At 35.3% G+C, this 17,468-nt stretch overlaps 4 protein-coding genes across 6 annotated transcripts; all 4 read right to left on the reverse strand.

Annotated features, from left to right (window-relative positions):
• Nucleotides 1-516: 516 nt before the first annotated feature.
• LOC116128417 (3-oxoacyl-[acyl-carrier-protein] reductase 4-like) lies at nt 517-4,362 on the reverse strand. Of its 2 annotated transcripts, none has more exons than XM_031414144.1 (11): nt 3,982-4,362; nt 3,487-3,632; nt 3,114-3,167; nt 2,650-2,730; nt 2,520-2,565; nt 2,345-2,439; nt 2,234-2,266; nt 1,869-2,003; nt 1,667-1,760; nt 1,169-1,251; nt 517-956 (listed from the first exon to the last, which is right to left on the reverse strand). In XM_031414144.1, the coding sequence occupies exons 1-11, from the start codon at nt 4,154-4,156 to the stop codon at nt 924-926; spliced, it is 975 nt and encodes a 324-aa protein (XP_031270004.1). In that variant the 5' UTR covers nt 4,157-4,362; the 3' UTR covers nt 517-923. The 2 variants fall into 2 exon arrangements, with proteins under 2 accessions (XP_031270004.1, XP_031270009.1); XM_031414149.1 differs by having other exon boundaries at nt 924-956; nt 3,487-3,629; nt 3,982-4,156.
• A 514-nt stretch (nt 4,363-4,876) lies between these two features.
• Nucleotides 4,877-8,704, reverse strand: LOC116128344 (3-oxoacyl-[acyl-carrier-protein] reductase 4-like). Of its 2 annotated transcripts, none has more exons than XM_031414060.1 (11): nt 8,326-8,704; nt 7,831-7,976; nt 7,458-7,511; nt 6,994-7,074; nt 6,864-6,909; nt 6,689-6,783; nt 6,578-6,610; nt 6,213-6,347; nt 6,011-6,104; nt 5,511-5,593; nt 4,877-5,298 (listed from the first exon to the last, which is right to left on the reverse strand). In XM_031414060.1, exons 1-11 carry the CDS (start codon nt 8,498-8,500, stop codon nt 5,266-5,268), a joined length of 975 nt encoding a protein of 324 aa, XP_031269920.1. In that variant the 5' UTR covers nt 8,501-8,704; the 3' UTR covers nt 4,877-5,265. The 2 variants fall into 2 exon arrangements, with proteins under 2 accessions (XP_031269920.1, XP_031269923.1); XM_031414063.1 differs by having other exon boundaries at nt 7,831-7,973; nt 8,326-8,500.
• A 1,174-nt stretch (nt 8,705-9,878) lies between these two features.
• LOC116128222 (putative F-box protein At1g67623) lies at nt 9,879-10,788 on the reverse strand. Its single transcript, XM_031413921.1, has one exon. It carries the CDS (start codon nt 10,688-10,690, stop codon nt 9,953-9,955), a length of 738 nt encoding a protein of 245 aa, XP_031269781.1. The 5' UTR covers nt 10,691-10,788; the 3' UTR covers nt 9,879-9,952.
• Nucleotides 10,789-14,052: 3,264 nt separating this feature from the next.
• Nucleotides 14,053-16,406, reverse strand: LOC116128572 (protein Iojap-related, mitochondrial-like). The gene is made up of 4 exons (XM_031414315.1): nt 16,079-16,406; nt 15,506-15,599; nt 15,047-15,144; nt 14,053-14,377 (listed from the first exon to the last, which is right to left on the reverse strand). The coding sequence occupies exons 1-4, from the start codon at nt 16,346-16,348 to the stop codon at nt 14,300-14,302; spliced, it is 540 nt and encodes a 179-aa protein (XP_031270175.1). The 5' UTR covers nt 16,349-16,406; the 3' UTR covers nt 14,053-14,299.
• Between the last annotated feature and the right edge of the window lie 1,062 nt (nt 16,407-17,468).

The raw sequence follows: 17,468 nt of genomic DNA on the forward strand, positions 1-17,468 counted from the left end.
TTATATATTAAAGTGTTTAGTTAAATTAACAAACTTATGATGTTTTTTTTTGTTAATTTTTAAATTTTACCTCGTAATAATCACCCTATTCAATTACCTAATATTATTCTCAAAATCTTATCCAAAATAACAAAACAAGCGCACCCCAAGATGCACCCAAAGATATCTGAGTATAGACATGTGATGTGTCATTTTCCAGTTGTAATATGCTAAATTCTTTCACAACCATCAATTAGTCCACAAATTATATCAATTTATTAAAATGATGACTCAGCCAGAACTACTATCTTACCTTCAAACACACAAAAGATTTCTCCGTCTCCATTGGAGAAAGAACCATACTATACTTACTCACCATCTTACTAACCATCTTACTATCCTTTGTAAATATAACGCATAGTACTGGTACTATATACATAGTACAGGTACCATGTAAAATTTTAACAAAGGTTGTATAACAGTTAGTACAAGTGGTGAGTAAGCATAGTGTTTTTCTTGAAGAAAATAAGAAAACATACATTCATCCATATTCCTAAACAAATGAACAAGTGAGCTTGTCATTTACCTTATGAGATGCAAACGACTTACACAAACCCAACTTTCTACTACTATTTGATATGATATGATATGATAGCGTAAATTATTTTTTGCCTTTTTGGAATTCTACCAAAGTGAATAAAATAGCAGTATGAATCATCCGAAAACTACATTTCCACAACGCCAAATAAAGCCACAACCACTACTACAGTAACATGCTTAAATAAAATTCTTTCCAAACCTGCCTGAGTTGTTTATTATGCAACAACATTAAGTCAAAACTGCCTCAATGGAGCGTACACCAAATCAGGTATAGCCAGTTGATCTGTAGTCTGAGAGTTAGCAGTCAAACTCTGAAACTTAACCAGGCGCAGCGTGTTATTGACCTACATAACCATTCCTCCATCGATGGTGAGCACCTGTGCAAAAACAGTATCAAACTGAGCAACCAAGGACATGAAGTAGGGAGATGATAAAATAACTGACAAAAGAGGGTTTGCCAATGGCATGGCTATGGCAAGGCAGTTTGAATGGAATGGAGAAATTTCAAGACAAGGCGAAGCAAAGAACTATTAAATATAAAGGTGCAATTTACAGTATATATGACATTATAACAAAATAAATTATATACCTGTCCAGTCATGTAACCGGCAGCAGGGTTAAGAGCCAAGAATTCCACCAGTCCAGCAACTTCATCTGGTTGGCCATATCTTCCTGAATGCAGAATAAATTCATCATGATTACAAGCACTCTTGTGTTTCTTTTGCTAAACATATTTTTCTAATTTTGTTAATATTCTGTTCAACTTAACAAATCCTGATTGAATCGGTAAAAACAAGGAAATGAAATTGAGAGGGTTCACCATAAGAACTACAGAAATGTATTTTACATGGATACTTCCAACAACCAGCAAAATTGGTGCCTTCCAATAAATTTCAAGATTGACATCCTCCACCCATGATGAATGATGAAGGTTATGAAGTATAATTAAGACAAGAAAACTTTAAATCCAGCAAAGACTCAATGCACAGTGTAAATTGCAATAAAAGGAATATAGGACCGTATACATACAAAGAATAAACAAGAAATTTAAAGAAAAAAAAATCTAACTTGTACAATCATTTCTCACCTAAGGGGATTGTCTCCAAGATCTTCTTCTCAATGTCCTCCCCAAGTTTGGCAGTCATATCAGATGCAATGAATCCTGGTGCAACAGCATTGACCTGGAAGAAAATAACCCAGTAAATCTCATAAATGGGTATCAGCTGCTGGAATGATTGGGATGTGTCTGATCAAGAAAACAAAATTAATAAGAACTCTACACTACTCACATTAATGTTTCTGCTTGCGTATTCCTTTGCAACTGTCTTTGTCAGGCCAATAACTCCTGCTTTTGCGGCACTGTAATTGGCTTGGCCAACATTGCCAACCAGACCAACAACTGATGCTATATTGATTATCCTTCCCTGCATAATCAGAATTTACTGAGATGAAAATTTATGGTAAAATCACAACTTATCCCCTACAACTACTCATTTAAGTTTTTCTTTATCTGTTATTCTTGAATTTGAACCTAAAATGAAATGCTTCAAGCCAGCATTCCATAGCTCAATTGGTTCATTTTGCGAGCACAAAGTTCCATCCCAGCTTAATGGAGGAGCAAATACATAAAAAACAAGAGGGGCAAGCCATATACCTTTCTCTTCTTCATCATGATTTTGGCTGCTGCCTGCAAAGGATAAACTGTCTCAGTTCCAATAAACTTAAGCACCCAGTAGATAATTAGTAAGACGTTATAAAGGCACACCTGTGTACAGAGGAATACACCAGTGAGATTCAGATCAATAACGTCCTGCCATTGTGATTTCTTCATTCTCATCAGCAAAGTATCCCTAGTGATTCCTGAAACCACAGTAAATAAGTTAAAAGGACTTGATTGAAACCTCTAACTAAGAAGGTACAAGGTAAGTGTTTCCAATAACCTGCATTGTTAATCAATATGTCAATGGTACCCCATGCATCAGTGGCCTGCAGTAGCAACAATTGTGAGCATACCATAATTGAAGATAGGCGTTAAAACAAACTCACCATGAAAAGAAAATATTCGCTTACAGTTTTGATCATTGATTCCACATCAGCTTCTTTTGAAACGTCCCCACCGAAAGTAAGAGCCTGACCACCAAATGCCTCAATCTACAAAAATTTTGTCACAAAAACTGTCACCAGTCATTTCAGTCAAGCAGGAAAATCTGACAAGACCATTATGCCAGAAGAACTTGAGAGAATAAGAACAAGTACAGGAAGCGAAACACCTTGAATAAGAAAATTAGTGAAATACCAATGCTTGGCCAATTTTATCTTCAAAATAGTAATAGTTACATATGAGAGATTTTACGTGTGAACTTATAATATCAATGACAACATCAAGAAAGATGAGAACTTGACAATTAAAACCCCAACAGTTCCAGAAATACAAAAGCAGACAAAATACATGGAACCAAACACAATCATTGCCAAATAATCAGCTATATTTTCTTTAAACACAAAAAAAAAAAGTAAATAAATAAATAAATCACCTCTTTGCAAACTTCTTCAGCTTCCTTTGATGACCTAGCATAATTTACCAGGACCTGTTTAAAGACCAAAAATAATGGATTCACTTTTCGCTGGATCATAAGGTAAATGAAAAAAGTATTTACATAATTCACTAGGAACTTCTTAACATAGTCATTGACAAGAATCATGCAGGACATGCTTCAAGATAGTGAATGAACGCCTCTACTCAAGACGCCAAGCTCCAACCGTCCTAGGTTAGTTGGTGCCTGGTGGTTGATTTATCATAAAGCATCCTACTTTTTGTTTATTATTGAGGGAACAAAACAAGGCATTTCTGCTAATGCCTGAGCATGAGGCATGAAATAGGCCTGCTTTAACTAACCATTCACTAACCTTACATCCTGCTTTCCCCAAGGACAATGCAATCGCTCTACCAATTCCTCTAGAGGCTCCAGTAACTACAGCTACAGGAGCTTCTACATTTTGAGTTGTTTGACCGCTCGCTTGTTCAATAGTCGCAACCTGAGCTCTTACTCCTGCTATAACAATTATAGCCAAATCAAATCAACATTGCAACAAATCAGTAATGGACTCGTAATTATACCTTTCTGAAGCCACTAATAGCTTATCCACAAACAGATATAAGAACAATAACACTTAAATCATGTTAAATGTATTCAAAAAGAACTTCTCACGTACTGAAAACTATCATAATTAGCTATATCTTGCAGTGACTACAAGATTACACACAATTAAACTCAAAATTAGAAATTCCAGATTAACATGTTTCGATCAAATTAAAATCAATCTCAAATATTGCTAAATTGAGTGCCAACTAGATCCGAAAATTAAAACTTATCACCACTTGTAAAACAAGAACCACAGTACCAGAAGAAATGAATGAGCGGCTGCTGCCACGTCTACACTGAAGCCCAACGCAAGGCCGAGACGGAGCCTGAACCGGAGACCATTGGCGAAACTGACCAAGTTTTTGCTCAGCGAATTTGGCAGAAATTGCGGCGGATTTGAAGGCAACAATGTTGGATCCAGCAACGGCAGCCATGAGAGGACCTTTGGAGACTCCTCGAAGCGATAGAATCGAAGCCAAGAGAGTAGCCAGAAATGAAGCTGAGGTGTTGGTTTTGGCGCTTTTATAAAGCAAAAACAAGGAAAATATATATTGTGTTCTCGCTTAGGAATCTCCGGAGACTGATAATGTGGCGATGGAAACGAAGTCCGTGTGACTTTTGTGTGTAGTTGGGACTTGGAGTTGGGAGTTTACTGTATTTGGTGGAAAGTGATTGAATTTGGGTCTGGTTTTTGAAATAATTACCATGCAGCAATTAAGTTTGATAGAGCGTTGGCTTCTTAAGTGGCAATATTGTAGTTTCAAGAATAATTAAGGAGTTTTAAAAGATATCTGAGTATAGACATGTGATGTGTCATTTTCCAGTTGTAATATGCTAAATTCTTTCACAACCATCAATTAGTCCACAAATTATTTCAATTTATTAAAATGATAACTCAGCCAGAACTACTATCTTACCTTCAAACACACAAAAGATTTCTCCGTCTCCATTGGAGAAAGAACCATACTATACTTACTCACCATCTTACTAACCATCTTACTATCCTTTGTAAATATAACGCATAGTACTGGTACTATATACATAGTACAGGTACCATGTAAAATTTTAACAAAGGTTGTATAACAGTTAGTACAAGTGGTGAGTAAGCATAGTGTTTTTCTTGAAGAAAATAAGAAAACATACATTCATCCATATTCCTAAACAAATGAACAAGTGAGCTTGTCATTTACCTTATGAGATGCAAACGACTTACACAAACCCAACTTTCTACTACTATTTGATATGATATGATAGCGTAAATTATTTTTTGCCTTTTTGGAATTCTACCAAAGTGAATAAAATAGCAGTATAAATCATCCGAAAACTACATTTCCACAACGCCAAATAAAGCCACAACCACTACTACAGTAACATGCTTAAATAAAATTCTTTCCAAACTTGCCTGAGTTGTTTATTATGCAACAACATTAAGTCAAAACTGCCTCAATGGAGCGTACACCAAATCAGGTATAGCCAGTTGATCTGTAGTCTGAGAGTTAGCAGTCAAACTCTGAAACTTAACCAGGCGCAGCGTGTGATTGACCTACATAACCATTCCTCCATCGATGGTGAGCACCTGTGCAAAAACAGTATCAAACTGAGCAACCAAGGGCATGAAGTAGGGAGATGATAAAATAACTGACAAAAGAGGGTTTGCCAATGGCATGGCTATGGCAAGGCAGTTTGAATGGAATGGAGAAATTTCAAGACAAGGCGATGCAAAGAACTATTAAAAATAAAGGTGCAATTTACAGTATATAAGACATTATAACAAAATAAATTCCATACCTGTCCAGTCATGTAACCGGCAGCAGGGTTGAGAGCCAAGAATTCCACCAGTCCAGCAACTTCATCTGGTTGGCCATATCTTCCTGAATGCAGAATAAATTCATCATGATTACAAGCACTCTTGTGTTTCTTTTGCTCAACATATTTTTCTAATTTTGTTAACATTCTGTTCAACTTAACAAATCTTGATTGAATCGGTAAAAACAAGGAAATGGAATTGAGAGGGTTCGCCATAAGAACTACAGAAATGTATTTTACATGGATACTTCCAACAACCAGCAAAATTGGTGCCTTCCAATAAATTTCAAGATTGACATCCTCCACCCATGATGAATGATGAAGGTTATAAAGTATAATTAAGACAAGAAAACTTTAAATCCAGCAAAGACTCAATGCACAGTGTAAATTGCAATAAAAGGAATATAGGACCGTATACATACAAAGAATAAACAAGAAATTTAAAGAAAAAAAAAAATCTAACTTGTACAATCATTTCTCACCTAAGGGGATTGTCTCCAAGATCTTCTTCTCAATGTCCTCCCCAAGTTTGGCAGTCATATCAGATGCAATGAATCCTGGTGCAACAGCATTGACCTGGAAGAAAATAACCCAGTAAATCTCATAAATGGGTATCAGCTGCTGGAATGATTGGGATGTGTCTGATCAAGAAAACAAAATTAATAAGAACTCTACACTACTCACATTAATGTTTCTGCTTGCGTATTCCTTTGCAACTGTCTTTGTCAGGCCAATAACTCCTGCTTTTGCGGCACTGTAATTGGCTTGGCCAACATTGCCAACCAGACCAACAACTGATGCTATATTGATTATCCTTCCCTGCATAATCAGAATTTACTGAGATGAAAATTTATGGTAAAATCACAACTTATCCCCTACAACTACTCATTTAAGTTTTTCTTTATCTGTTATTCTTGAATTTGAACCTAAAATGAAATGCTTCAAGCCAGCATTCCATAGCTCAATTGGTTCATTTTGCGAGCACAAAGTTCCATCCCAGCTTAATGGAGGAGCAAATACATAAAAAACAAGAGGGGCAAGCCATATACCTTTCTCTTCTTCATCATGATTTTGGCTGCTGCCTGCAAAGGATAAACTGTCTCAGTTCCAATAAACTTAAGCACCCAGTAGATAATTAGTAAGACGTTATAAAGGCACACCTGTGTACAGAGGAATACACCAGTGAGATTCAGATCAATAACGTCCTGCCATTGTGATTTCTTCATTCTCATCAGCAAAGTATCCCTAGTGATTCCTGAAACCACAGTAAATAAGTTAAAAGGACTTGATTGAAACCTCTAACTAAGAAGGTACAAGGTAAGTGTTTCCAATAACCTGCATTGTTAATCAATATGTCAATGGTACCCCATGCATCAGTGGCCTGCAGTAGCAACAATTGTGAGCATACCATAATTGAAGATAGGCGTTAAAACAAACTCACCATGAAAAGAAAATATTCGCTTACAGTTTTGATCATTGATTCCACATCAGCTTCTTTTGAAACGTCCCCACCGAAAGTAAGAGCCTGACCACCAAATGCCTCAATCTACAAAAATTTTGTCACAAAAACTGTCACCAGTCATTTCAGTCAAGCAGGAAAATCTGACAAGACCATTATGCCAGAAGAACTTGAGAGAATAAGAACAAGTACAGGAAGCGAAACACCTTGAATAAGAAAATTAGTGAAATACCAATGCTTGGCCAATTTTATCTTCAAAATAGTAATAGTTACATATGAGAGATTTTACGTGTGAACTTATAATATCAATGACAACATCAAGAAAGATGAGAACTTGACAATTAAAACCCCAACAGTTCCAGAAATACAAAAGCAGACAAAATACATGGAACCAAACACAATCATTGCCAAATAATCAGCTATATTTTCTTTAAACACAAAAAAAAAAAGTAAATAAATAAATAAATCACCTCTTTGCAAACTTCTTCAGCTTCCTTTGATGACCTAGCATAATTTACCAGGACCTGTTTAAAGACCAAAAATAATGGATTCACTTTTCGCTGGATCATAAGGTAAATGAAAAAAGTATTTACATAATTCACTAGGAACTTCTTAACATAGTCATTGACAAGAATCATGCAGGACATGCTTCAAGATAGTGAATGAACGCCTCTACTCAAGACGCCAAGCTCCAACCGTCCTAGGTTAGTTGGTGCCTGGTGGTTGATTTATCATAAAGCATCCTACTTTTTGTTTATTATTGAGGGAACAAAACAAGGCATTTCTGCTAATGCCTGAGCATGAGGCATGAAATAGGCCTGCTTTAACTAACCATTCACTAACCTTACATCCTGCTTTCCCCAAGGACAATGCAATCGCTCTACCAATTCCTCTAGAGGCTCCAGTAACTACAGCTACAGGAGCTTCTACATTTTGAGTTGTTTGACCGCTCGCTTGTTCAATAGTCGCAACCTGAGCTCTTACTCCTGCTATAACAATTATAGCCAAATCAAATCAACATTGCAACAAATCAGTAATGGACTCGTAATTATACCTTTCTGAAGCCACTAATAGCTTATCCACAAACAGATATAAGAACAATAACACTTAAATCATGTTAAATGTATTCAAAAAGAACTTCTCACGTACTGAAAACTATCATAATTAGCTATATCTTGCAGTGACTACAAGATTACACACAATTAAACTCAAAATTAGAAATTCCAGATTAACATGTTTCGATCAAATTAAAATCAATCTCAAATATTGCTAAATTGAGTGCCAACTAGATCCGAAAATTAAAACTTATCACCACTTGTAAAACAAGAACCACAGTACCAGAAGAAATGAATGAGCGGCTGCTGCCACGTCTACACTGAAGCCCAACGCAAGGCCGAGACGGAGCCTGAACCGGAGACCATTGGCGAAACTGACCAAGTTTTTGCTCAGCGAATTTGGCAGAAATTGCGGCGGATTTGAAGGCAACAATGTTGGATCCAGCAACGGCAGCCATGAGAGGACCTTTGGAGACTCCTCGAAGCGATAGAATCGAAGCCAAGAGAGTAGCCAGAAATGAAGCTGAGGTGTTGGTTTTGGCGCTTTTATAAAGCAAAAACAAGGAAAATATATATTGTGTTCTCGCTTAGGAATCTCCGGAGACTGATAATGTGGCGATGGAAACGAAGTCCGTGTGACTTTTGTGTGTAGTTGGGACTTGGAGTTGGGAGTTTACTGTATTTGGTGGAAAGTGATTGAATTTGGGTCTGGTTTTTGAAATAATTACCATGCAGCAATTAAGTTTGATAGAGCGTTGGCTTCTTAAGTGGCAATATTGTAGTTTCAAGAATAATTAAGGAGTTTTACGGTATTTTAGTAATTATTGCATTCAAAATTAGTTGATCCTCAACCTAACACCCTGGCTCTATTTTTTCTTTTTTTTTTTCCAAATAATTTGGGAATTGGGTTTGGCCGAAACTCAAAATTAACTTCTTGTTTAATTAATTAATAAATAAATAATTAGTATTAAAGAGTAATGATATTGTTTATATACTGACTTATAAATTCTTGAATATCAAATTATTTTGAGATTTTTATGTAAAATCTTAATTTTTTATTTCCAAAAAAATCTCATTAAAATCCACCTCTAAATTAAGAAAGATAAAACAAACAAACAATATATAATTATCAGGATTTTGTTAAATGGGCATATGTGACAACATTTTATTTTATAACTCTAGATTTTATTTTATTTTTGTTATTGTAGTATAAAATTTATATGATCCATATGCAAAACAATAAATGTTGGTTTACAATTTAATCTTACAAACTTTCTCTTATAATCTCGATATAGCAACTCGTAATTGGTCAGTTCACAATTGAACAGGTGAGACACATTGTGAGCTGTCACGTCGGGGTTGTGAGATTGAATTGTAAGAGTAGTATTGCCTATATATGATACAGTAATATTACACTCACTAACTTTCTCTTACAAATACGACTGTTAACTTATAATTGGTTCATTCGTAATGGGTCTCACATGATCAAATGTAAATTAATCAATTACGAACTGTTATATCAATATTAGTGATATTTATTCTATAGGAAAATAATAACTGGAATTTATTACTCATCAATTAAAAATATGAAAATCAGTAACCAAATTAAACATAATAACTAATAAGTACTTCATTAGTTTCTATTAGTAACATAGAACCTAATTCTATCTCCTCCAATAATAACAACAAAAACTAATAATCTACTACTGTTTGAACANTTATATCAATATTAGTGATATTTATTCTATAGGAAAATAATAACTGGAATTTATTACTCATCAATTAAAAATATGAAAATCAGTAACCAAATTATTAAACATAATAACTAATAAGTCCTTCATTAGTTTCTATTAGTAACATAGAACCTAATTCTATCTCCTCCAATAATAACAACAAAAACTAATAATCTACTACTGTTTGAACATATAATGACTCCAAATCAATTCTGAGAAGAACATGACTTCGCGATGACAAAAGCAGGAGTCGCAGCAAGGAACAGCAGCGTCTTCTCCTTCCCATCTTCCTCCGTTCCAATTTTTTAAACAGTCGCAGCCCCTGGAACTGAAATCTTCTGCTTCAATATTGATTGTTATCATATTACGAGTCCACATCCAACGAAAATTCTCTCTTATTTTCATCCTAAACTCTCTTGTTCTGAACCTCTTCAAAGAACCTAGAAGCTTTAAGCCATGTTGCTTTAGCTCACCTCCTGAACATATGAGGATGATACTATAAACATAACTTGACTCAACGTGTCCTTTATCAGCAGCTCTCTTCAAACAATTCAATCCATGATCTGTTTTGGACGTACTGAAATATTCATACAAACCTAATATGTATAACCATTCTGGGTTTCCACTCTCTTCGCAACGTTTTAAGAACCTGGAGACTTGTTTGGTCATATTCCACCATGGAAATATGCCAAACTTGTCCATGGATGCCTTCTCAAAGATGAAATCATCGTCTGATGTTTGAAGAAGATATTTACAACTCAACTTGGCATTAATAAGATCGGTTAATGACTTTGAGGCAACAAGAGCAAGAACCGTAATAATCACCTCTTTCGGAAGAGATTCTATGGACGCGCCAACTTTCTTTCGACCTTTTGCTCTTTGCTTGAATGATTTACTTCTTCTTCCAACAGCCATTAATGAACCTGGAACCAAACTGAAGTTTGGATAAATATATAACACAGCACCGGTTCCACCGGAACCACTAACTTTTTAACGTGATAAATTGACGAGGTAATAGATTCACACTTGGAAAAGGAAATAACAATACGGTTCCTTTTAGGTTTTAGGGTTTATTTAATAATTGAAGCCATCAGGACTCGTGAGATTCATGCATGGCAGCATCTAATCCTTCTTTGACCCGGAGTTGAATTCTGAAATTGGAAAGTTTTTAATTACTACTCAAAGACCAAAATCCAACAACGTGATAAATATGTTCAATGCTTGTTTCAGGCTCCAAAGATTATTGCTCGATTTAATATCAAGCTCGACAGTATCGATAGGCAGGGGCGGATCCAGTCCACCCATGGCCCACCCTCAAATTTTTTTTTTTTTTTTTAAATACTAATATATATAATTTTTAGATTTTGATCCACCCTAACAAAAATATTAATATGTAATTAGTTTTTATTTTGGCCCACCCTAAAAAAAATTTATGGATCCGCTACTGCCAACAGGTCACCAGATGCATTGTCCTTGTATTTGCTGTGAGAGCTTACAATAAGAGTTCCATGGAAAAATTCTAACCCCAGTTTCATCATTTGAGGGAGTTTATATACAATGTTTGTATAGAGGAAAGAGCGAAAAATAAAGGAATTACAATAGATTTGAAATGTAACTCCGATATTCTTGTGATTGGACGCTGTGATTGGGCAGAGATTGCTGTTAATCTGATCATTCCCCCGTAATATCTGGGATTTGAAGTTATCTAAGAATCGATTGAATGATCATTCGGACTGTTCGCAATTAGCTTGTGCTAGGTCGAGCTATATGTCGACAAGCTTATACTGGGTCGGACAACCAGTAGAGTCGGACTGATCATGGGTCGACTTAATACCTCGTAACTCACCGAGTTTGATGGTAAAATCACACACAACACTAAGCTAAGAATTTTTTTTCAATGAAATGCAACTAAAATCCCAAAACATTAGAAAAATTAATTAGTATACTTATAAATTATTGTCTATAAATCTTGAATGAATATCAAATTATTTAGGCATTTTATGTAAAATATTAATTTTTATTAAATTAAGAAAGATAAAACAAACAATAAATATACAATTATCATGATTTTGTTAAATGGCAATCTGTGACAACATTTTATTTTATAACTCTAGATTTTATTTTATTCATTATAGTATAAACTTTATATGATACATATGCGAAAAATAATAGCTGGAATATGAAACTCAGTAACTAAATTATAATTAATAATTCGTTCATTAATTTCTATTAGTAACAAATTAAGGAATCAATATGGTTAGCCTAATTATGTCTCATCTAATGATAACAACAAAAACTAATAATCTACTACTGTTTGAACAAATAATAATGACTCCAAATCAATTCTGAGAAGAATATGACTTCGCGATGACAAAAGCATGAATCGCAACAAGGAACAGCAGCGTCCTCTCCTTCCCATCTTCCTCCGTTCCAATTTTTTAAACAGTCGCAGCCCCTGGAACTCAAATCTTCTGCTTCAATATTGATTGTTATCATATTACGAGTCCACATCCAACGGAAATTCTCTCTTATTTTCATCCTAAACTCTCTTGTTCTGAAACTCTTCAAAGAAGCTAAAAGCTTTAAGCCATGTTGCTTTTGCTTACCTCCTGAACACACGAGGATGATGCTATAAACATAACTTGACTCAACGTGTCCTTTATTAGCAGCTCTCTTCAAACAATTCAATCCATGATCTGTTTTGGACGTACTGAAATATTCATACAAACCTAATATGTATAACCATTCTAGGTTTCCACTCTCTTCGCAACGGTTTAAGAACTTGGAGACTTGTTTGGTCATATTCCACCATGGAAATATACTAAACATGTCTATGGATGCCTTCTCAAAGATGAAATCATCGTCTGATGTTTGAAGAAGATATTTACAACTCAACTTGGCATTAATAAGATCGGTTAATGACTTTGAGGCAACAAGAGCAAGAACCGTAGTCATCACCTCTTTCGGAAGAGATTCTATGGAAGTACCAACTTTCTTTCGACGTTTTGCTCTTTGCTTCAACGATTTACTTCTTCTTCCAAGAGCCATTGAATATGTAACCAAACTGTAACTTTGGATAAATATATATAGCACAGCCCCGATTCCACCGAAACCACTAACTTTTTAACGTAATAAATTGACGAGGTAAGCGATTCACACTAGGAAAAGGAAACAACAATACTATTCTTTCAAGGTTTGGGTTTATTTAAGGATTGAAGCCATCATGACTTGAGGGATTCATGAATAGCTTGTCGGCAGCCCTCTACTTCTTTGACCCGGCTTTGTATTCTGAAATTGAAAACGTTTTTATTACTAATCAGAGACTAAAATCTAACTTTGATTAAAAAGATGAATAATTTTAAGGGGATTTCTAAATAAAAGGTCGCATGGTGAATTTTTGTCCATTTACAAACACGAAAAAGACTTACGGTTCGAAAGTGATAATGATTTCGTCCATTGTTATAACAGAGAAAAAGAATATCATTCATTTTTATAGCAATCCAACGAGTGGTTAAACTAAATCATGTTGACCTTTTTACCAAAAGCAATTGGTTATTTTAAATAAATAAAAAATCTGTGTGGATTGCACAACATCAAATCTATATCAATGTTTTAAAATCCAAGTGAAACCCAGCAAAGTTGCCAGGTTCCAGGTTGACCGGTTTAACAGACAAACCGGTTAACAAAAACTTTTAAAATTCAGCAAATACACTTCTAAAAATTCGTTAAGTCTCTATAAGTTTAAAATTTAGCAAACACACCCCAAATACAAATCAACTGACGATTGATTGGCGGCGACGACGCCCCAGATGCAACCCTAATCGTCCTTTGAGCCCATTCCTCTTAAAATATACGTAAGATCTGGCCGAAATAGATTTGATTTCAGCCAGATCTCACTGATGCTGGCATCGACATTCTAGGGGATGAGCGCCAACGTCGACAACCCTCCTTATCACCCAGAAATTACTCCCCTCTTCCTCCCAACCAAAACCCACCCTACCCCACCCTTGTTAACCTCGCCAATCGTCGGCAAAAACCAGTTGTTATTGCTGCCAGTTTCGTTCGATTTACTCACCGGAAATCAACTCCATCATCATCATTGCATTCACCGACACTTTCTCTTCAAAAGCCCTAACATCCCAATCATCAATTGTTCGCCGATCATCCCCCCAAATCCTAGGGTTTTGGGTGAATAAGAAAAATATAAACCCGGCCCATTAAAGCTTTCGAGTCCCAATTGAACCGGTCAGGCCGGACCGGGTTTTAAAACATTGATCTATATATAAAAATATATATGAACTTATAAGAAGATGTCATCGTTTTCAATTGAGACAGAGATTCGGCGATTTACCATATATAGCAGAAAATGGGTAATAAAAAGTCACAAATATGTGATACAAACTCCTCAAAAAGGCTACTGAATACCGATCAGATGACAATCTGTTGTTTACATTGATGTAAAACAGCAAAAAGCTTGATGATTTAGAAAATTATAATTGCAAAACTCAAAAGCCTATCACCAAACTAAACACTTCTCTGCATCTGCGCTGGTTTTTTCGAATTATTTTTAGGACGAACCTTCACAAAAGCTTTTTCCAAATCCTGACAGAACAATCAAAAGATTAGAGTCTTCGTTTAAGAAACTGAATGTCACAAGCAATTTGCAGCAAGTCAATTTATGGCCAACAAAACCAACTTTAACTAGAGAAAAAAAGTAGCATTTGAATTCTAATCAGTAATTATAACCCTTTGATAAGTTATGAAGAACTTCGAAACTATTCCAGAAAGGAGATATCCCTATTCGTTATGTTGGCAGCAGAAAGTATTCCCCATAATGATCATTCTCCTCTCCCTCTCCCTCTCTCCAATCATTAGAAAATATTTCATTGCCATTGGACTAATGAGAGACACTAATACGGAGCTAGCATCTCTCCCTTCCCCCCTCACTTGGTACACCACTAGAATGATTTGGAAGTCACTGGGGAAAACCCAAAACGGAATCTTGCCTTGACAGCTTAGATCAAAGGAATATCATACAAATGCAATCTAGTATCTAATATTCATCATAAGTCAGCCTACCAAGATCAAACAAGAAATTAATGGTAAATTGGAGCTTGGTATGAGCTCCTTCATGAGTTCCCCACTGGAAGCATGCAAAAAAGAAATCGGTATGTTAAATTTATACATTTTATGGACCCGCACGCTACAGTCTGACCAGTTCTAGAAAAACAAACTATAAACGGAAATGATCCATGGTAAATCTCTACTTACCTGAACAGGTTCTGCTCTAGATGTCTCCATAGTCCAAAGATTTTCCAAATTGTAATAAGCTCTGGCCTTCTCATCAAGCGCATGAACAATCACTTTTCCTAACAAACAAGGATACCAGCCAACAATGTAAATTTGGTATACAAAGGCATATCAGTACCATGACCATTTGATATTAATGATAATCAACAAATATTGCATAAAACAGAGTCACTTTGTGCTTCTAGGTAAGGTACAATACTCATAATAAATAAGATGCAGTATATTTCTACGAGGAGATGCTTTCCTTCTAATATGGCTTGCGAATAAACTTGGTCAAATCATTATTTCCACACAATAAATTAAAATTTAGATCTGCTTATCAATTTTAACTTATGGTATCATAAGGATATACAAAGTCACAGGGCAAATCACTTCGAAGCAGCTATATTATAATTTAGTGAGCCGAGAATCAGCACAAACCAGAATCAATGACAACCCATTTTCCCGTCTCTTGCCCTTGGACACTAGGTAGCATTAACCGCCGAGCTCCTATTTCTTTCTGCTTTTGCTTAGCCTGTCCATGCAACTAAAAATATCAGTATATCACAATATTCAGAAATAAACAGCAAATGAGCAATGTCATAGGGAAAAAATAAAAAATATAACCAATAAGTTGCACTCTTCCCAACAATTAATTTCTGAAAAAAAAAAAGCATTTCTCACATTAAATTAAACGAAGAAGAACAATACTGCACTGAGCCTCAACAATGAACATGCTGAAAGCTAATTAATAGCTCATTTTAGATAAAGTAACACCAAATTGTTACATTAAAAACAAAATTAAAATTTTTTTTTTCCCTGAATTTCCCAAACAACCAAACAGATTATTATATTTTCAGGTCTCATTTATAACTAAAAAATTATAAACAAATATATAAATACAACATTAAGTAATTGAAACATAAATTGAAATAAAAACGTTATTTTGCTTTCAAGCAAACATAGTACAGTACTAGGGTTTAAACTAAAGAGTGAGGGAACAAACGAACCTGCCTTGTAAATAAGAGCTTGAGCGATGTTCTTGACGTGCCACGTAGACCTACCAGTGGCAACCACCATGAAATCCGTCCAATCACATTGTTTTCCGACCGGTATCACCTTAACGTCGTCTGCTCTCACATCAGTCAGAACCTTCTCCACATCTTGCAAATTCAATAACCCTTCGTTAGTTCTCACGAAAGTGGACATAAAAGAGAAGCTCTCATTCCATGAAGCCGACGATTTCGGCAGATTGAGAGAACGATATCGTAGAGCCGCCCACATCTGATGATCACGCCAACAACATCCGCCGCTGCAGGGTTTGTATTTCCTAATTCCTGTAGGAAATGAAAGTAATGAATGAAACTAAACTAAACTAAACTAAACGTCGTCGTATTGAAGAATACTGCCTCCGAGAAGCGTTGTTTAAACGACGTAGTTTTAACTTTGACTTTTGATACAAAAGTAAAAGTATAGTCAGCGGTTGATATTTACCTTTGGCTTTTAGGAGACAATTACACAGCTCATCTTAATAGAAGTAAAAGAGTTAATGCGGCTTATCTGCCATTGGATGTAGAACCAAAGTACGATTCGACTGCGGAGCGAACCGTTCAGACAAACGACACGTGTCACGGAAGAGACACTTGAGCTTAACATTCACTTCCCAGCTTACTCCCGTCACTTCGTCATCATTAATAGATATCACAAGCCCACGGGCCTCACGTGTAATCCCGAAAAGTAAAAGTTGAAAAGAGAGGTCCAAACTTACCCGGATCACGCTAAAGTAGTAGCTTCCTCATAAATAATTTTTTATTTTTTAAATAAATCATTTAAATTTAATTAAAAAGCATTTATCATGTTTTATTTAAATGACTAGTTCTAAGAAGATTGAGAGTGTTTTACAGTAATGAAAAGTTAATGCAAAAAATAATAATAATAATAAATAAGAGATACGAAGTCAATTTCAGAGTGAGATTGATCTTTAATTTTTATCCAAATTCCAAAATGATGACAACAACCCTAAAAACCCACAAATTAACTAGTCACAATCAAGTTTCATAGTACCGCCAAACCACCTAAAGTAAGGTTACAGATAGTGCCAAATGATAATGATTTTATATACAAATAATATTTTAATTCATTATTAGAATCTAGCCTTTTAAGTTTTCTCCACCACCCAGGCAGGCACCCACCAATTAAAACGACATCATTCTAAACATTTTTAATATACATATATATAAATATTACTTTGCTATTATATATTGTCTTTTCTCCAGAAAAATTAAAGTGCAAATTATTATAATTCACTGTTTCATAAGCCATGCCAATGCCAACGGGTAAATACATCAGTTGGATTATTCTTTTAAAAGGAAAGAATAATGATGGTCTGCCCAAATAATGTGCA

The sequence above is a fragment of the Pistacia vera genome, unplaced genomic scaffold (genome assembly GCF_008641045.1).
Source record: "Pistacia vera cultivar Batoury unplaced genomic scaffold, PisVer_v2 Contig1055, whole genome shotgun sequence".
NCBI lineage: Eukaryota > Viridiplantae > Streptophyta > Magnoliopsida > Sapindales > Anacardiaceae > Pistacia > Pistacia vera.